Below are 3,261 nucleotides of genomic sequence, written 5' to 3' on the forward strand. Positions count from 1 at the left end.
GAAACTCAAAGGTCATAGTATTAAGTTGCAGCAATATAAATTAATAGAATTTATAAGGTATTCTGATAGAGTATTGCCTTTGATTCCGCTCGGTATCGTTTTTCATTGTTGACCACTTTGGCGAATGGTGGCGGGTGGCATTAGTGGCGATGCCGCATTGTCTAGTACGGTAATCAGAGCCCTTATATCTGTCTACCTTTACTGCATATATATTTGTGGAGTACACCAAATCAGTCACAAAAACTGTGAACTGTTAAAGTGGCCGACGTTTGCAGCCAGCGAAAGCACAGAGTTGTTTGAGCTCCTAGGAGAGCTGGTAAGAAATTGGTATTATTGCTCTTTCAGGAATCACAAAAAATTATATATATTCAAAATCTTTGCTCTACCGACTGCGGCCAAGCAGGGCACACGTTATAGAAAAAATAACGTTACAAACTTCAAACTCTTGAAATCAGATTTTTGGCCGCCATCTTGGATTTTTCTATGATGACAAACATTTTTGAGATTGCCGTCATAGATAATCTATTTCCACACATCTTTACGAAGAGATTGATAACAGTTTCAGGTCAGTATCTTCAAGGGGTAATGAATTACATGGATTTCTAATTGTTCAGTGTAATAGAGACCATTGAAGAGCTAGAATAATGGCTTTTATTGACTTAAATAAACTGAGATAAAATAACAAACTTTCTGATGATTTAGAATAATTCAAACAACTGATTTTTGACATATGATTATCATATCATTCTTCCCTCCCAGTAGTGGAACCTACCGCCTACTAGCATTCCACCTGTCCATAACCTTGAGGGTTGTAAGGTGTTGTGGAACTAGCTACACCCTTGGACATTAAGTAATCTTTGACATCTTTTGATAGAAAACTGGTCCCTCTATCAGTGTGTATGTATGAAGGGTAGCCGTATGTGGTGAACAAGTCATTGAGATTTTGAATTACTGTTTCTGATGACATATCTCGACAGGGATAGGCAAAGGGAAATCTCGATTATTCATCCACAATAGTGAGGATGTACTTGTTTCTAGTTGATGATGGCAGGGGTCCTTTGAAGTCAATGTTGATCCTTTCAAAAGGCCGAGTTGCTTTTATCAATTTTCCTTTGAAACTGTTGAATCTTGGCTTCAGCTCTGAGCAGATCTTGCATTCCATGCAGACATCTCTGATGTCATCTACCGAGTATGGAAGGTTATGAGCTTTAGTCCAGTGAAAAAATCGTGTGATGCCGGAGTGGCAGAGGTCTTGATGATATTTTATCAAGTCTTGTTTTGATGTGATACATCCCATTATCACACATGCTCGAGAAAGAGCGTCAGCAGTTATGTTCTCTTTTCCAGGTCGGTAAATGATCTCATAGGTGTATTGAGATAGCTCAAGGTGCCACCTCATGATTTTTTCGTTCTTCACCTTGCCTCTTGCCGCGCTATTGAACATGAATGAAACAGATTTTTGATCAGTAATAAGTTGAAAGAAACGACCAGATAAGTAATGACGCCACTTTCTAATAGATTCTACAATGGCATATGCCTCTTTTCCAACTGATGAGTGTCGTTTTTCACTTTCGTTTAGCATTCGTGAAAAGTATGCAACAGGACGTTCATTGTAAGATAGTGTTGCTGCTATGCAGAAATCTGAGGCATCAGTCTCTACAGTGAGAATGCCTCCTTCATCCTTCCACACGTATTACAGCTGCAGCTCCCTCTTTTTTTAGATCTTCAAAAGCTGCAAGGGCCTTTCCTTGAAGAGGGAAGAGTGTGCCAAGGTGTGCCAAGGCATCAATTTTACTTGAAACATTTTGTATCTATCGAGAGTAATATGCGAAGAGGCCCACAGTTCTCTGAAGAGTTTTGGGATTAGGAGGTGGGGGCATATTAAGTAGAGGCTCAAGGCGTTCGGGATCTGGACGTAATGATTTGTTTCCAACTAAAAATCCTAGGAAACGTATCTCCTTTTAACAGAATTTACTCTTCTCCTTGTTTATAGTAAGTGAGTTATTTGAAGCTGATGCAAGAAACCGTTCAAGATTAGAGTCATGTCATGTTCTTCTTTTGAATTTCCACAAATTTTGACGTCATCTAAATAAGCATAGGTATCAAATAATTTCTCTTTTTTGATGAGTGAATCAATTACTCTTTGAAAAGCTGAAACACCATTAGTGACACCAAAAGGAATACGACAGAACTGATAAAGTTTCCCACATGCTTCAAATCCTGTGTATTGCCTTTCTTCAAGTAAGATTGGTACTTGGTGATATGCGGATTTCAGATCTACAGTACTATACCAGGAATACTGAGCTACTTTGCGAACTAAATCTTCCATATTTGGAATGGGATAGGCGTCCAATTCAGTGAATTTGTTTATAGTTCTAGAATAATCTATAACCATCCTTTTTTCGGTTATCGGGTTTAACAACAAATGCTTGTGCACGCCAAGGTGTGTGGCTTTCTTCTATGATGTCATCTTTCAGTAATTGTTGAATTTCATTGGAAATAAAATCTTCATCATCTTTTGATAATTTGCGAGATTTGGTTGTAATTGGTTGACAATTGGGTTTTAGATGTTGAAAAAGGGAGCAAGGAGGAATTTTTGCTTGAGTTATTCCGCAAATAGTAAGAGGTGGCTTATTACCTCCAAATGGTATTTCTATACTGGGGAAATTGTTCATAAATTTGTGCTCAAGAATAATATTTTCACAGAGGTCTTGCATAAGCATTAAGGTTGTGTTTGTGTAACTTTCTCCCTGAGCTGGAAAATTCACGTTAACTTTGCCTCGGATTTGTGGTGTGAAGCGTTTTGAGCCTAAAGTTACTTTTCCTATCTCTGGTATAACTTCTAAATTCAGTTTCTTTGCATAGGTATCGTCAATAAAGTTGCCAGTTGCTCCAGTATCGATCAGTGCTTGACTTTCAGTTCCGTTTATGGTAATAGGAATAATAACCTTTGAAAGACATTTTTTCGGCTTGCACTGAAGGTGTTAGTGATATCGAATTACTAAACTCTTTTTTTCCTAATACGGAAGATTTTGAGTTACATATCCGAGCAAAGTGTCCCTTCTTACCACACTTCTTGTTACTTACTTACTTACTTTACTTTACTTTAGTTGGCTCTACAGTCCTGGGTGGACCTTGGCCTCCTCAACACAATGCCTCCAATCGTCTCTTCTCTGGGATCTTTGCCAGTTGTTGGATACGCCCAGCACATGCAGATCACCTATCACATCATTTATCCATCTCGTTCTCGGTCTTCCTCTC

At 38.5% G+C, this 3,261-nt stretch overlaps 1 protein-coding gene across 1 annotated transcript; it reads right to left on the bottom strand.

Annotated features, from left to right (window-relative positions):
- Positions 1–1,000: 1,000 nt before the first annotated feature.
- Positions 1,001–1,399, bottom strand: LOC120355479. Its single transcript, XM_039443899.1, has one exon. It carries the CDS (start codon positions 1,397–1,399, stop codon positions 1,001–1,003), a length of 399 nt encoding a protein of 132 aa, XP_039299833.1.
- Positions 1,400–3,261: the final 1,862 nt, after the last annotated feature.

Source organism: Nilaparvata lugens, unplaced genomic scaffold (genome assembly GCF_014356525.2).
Source record: "Nilaparvata lugens isolate BPH unplaced genomic scaffold, ASM1435652v1 scaffold2027, whole genome shotgun sequence".
Taxonomy (NCBI): domain Eukaryota; kingdom Metazoa; phylum Arthropoda; class Insecta; order Hemiptera; family Delphacidae; genus Nilaparvata; species Nilaparvata lugens.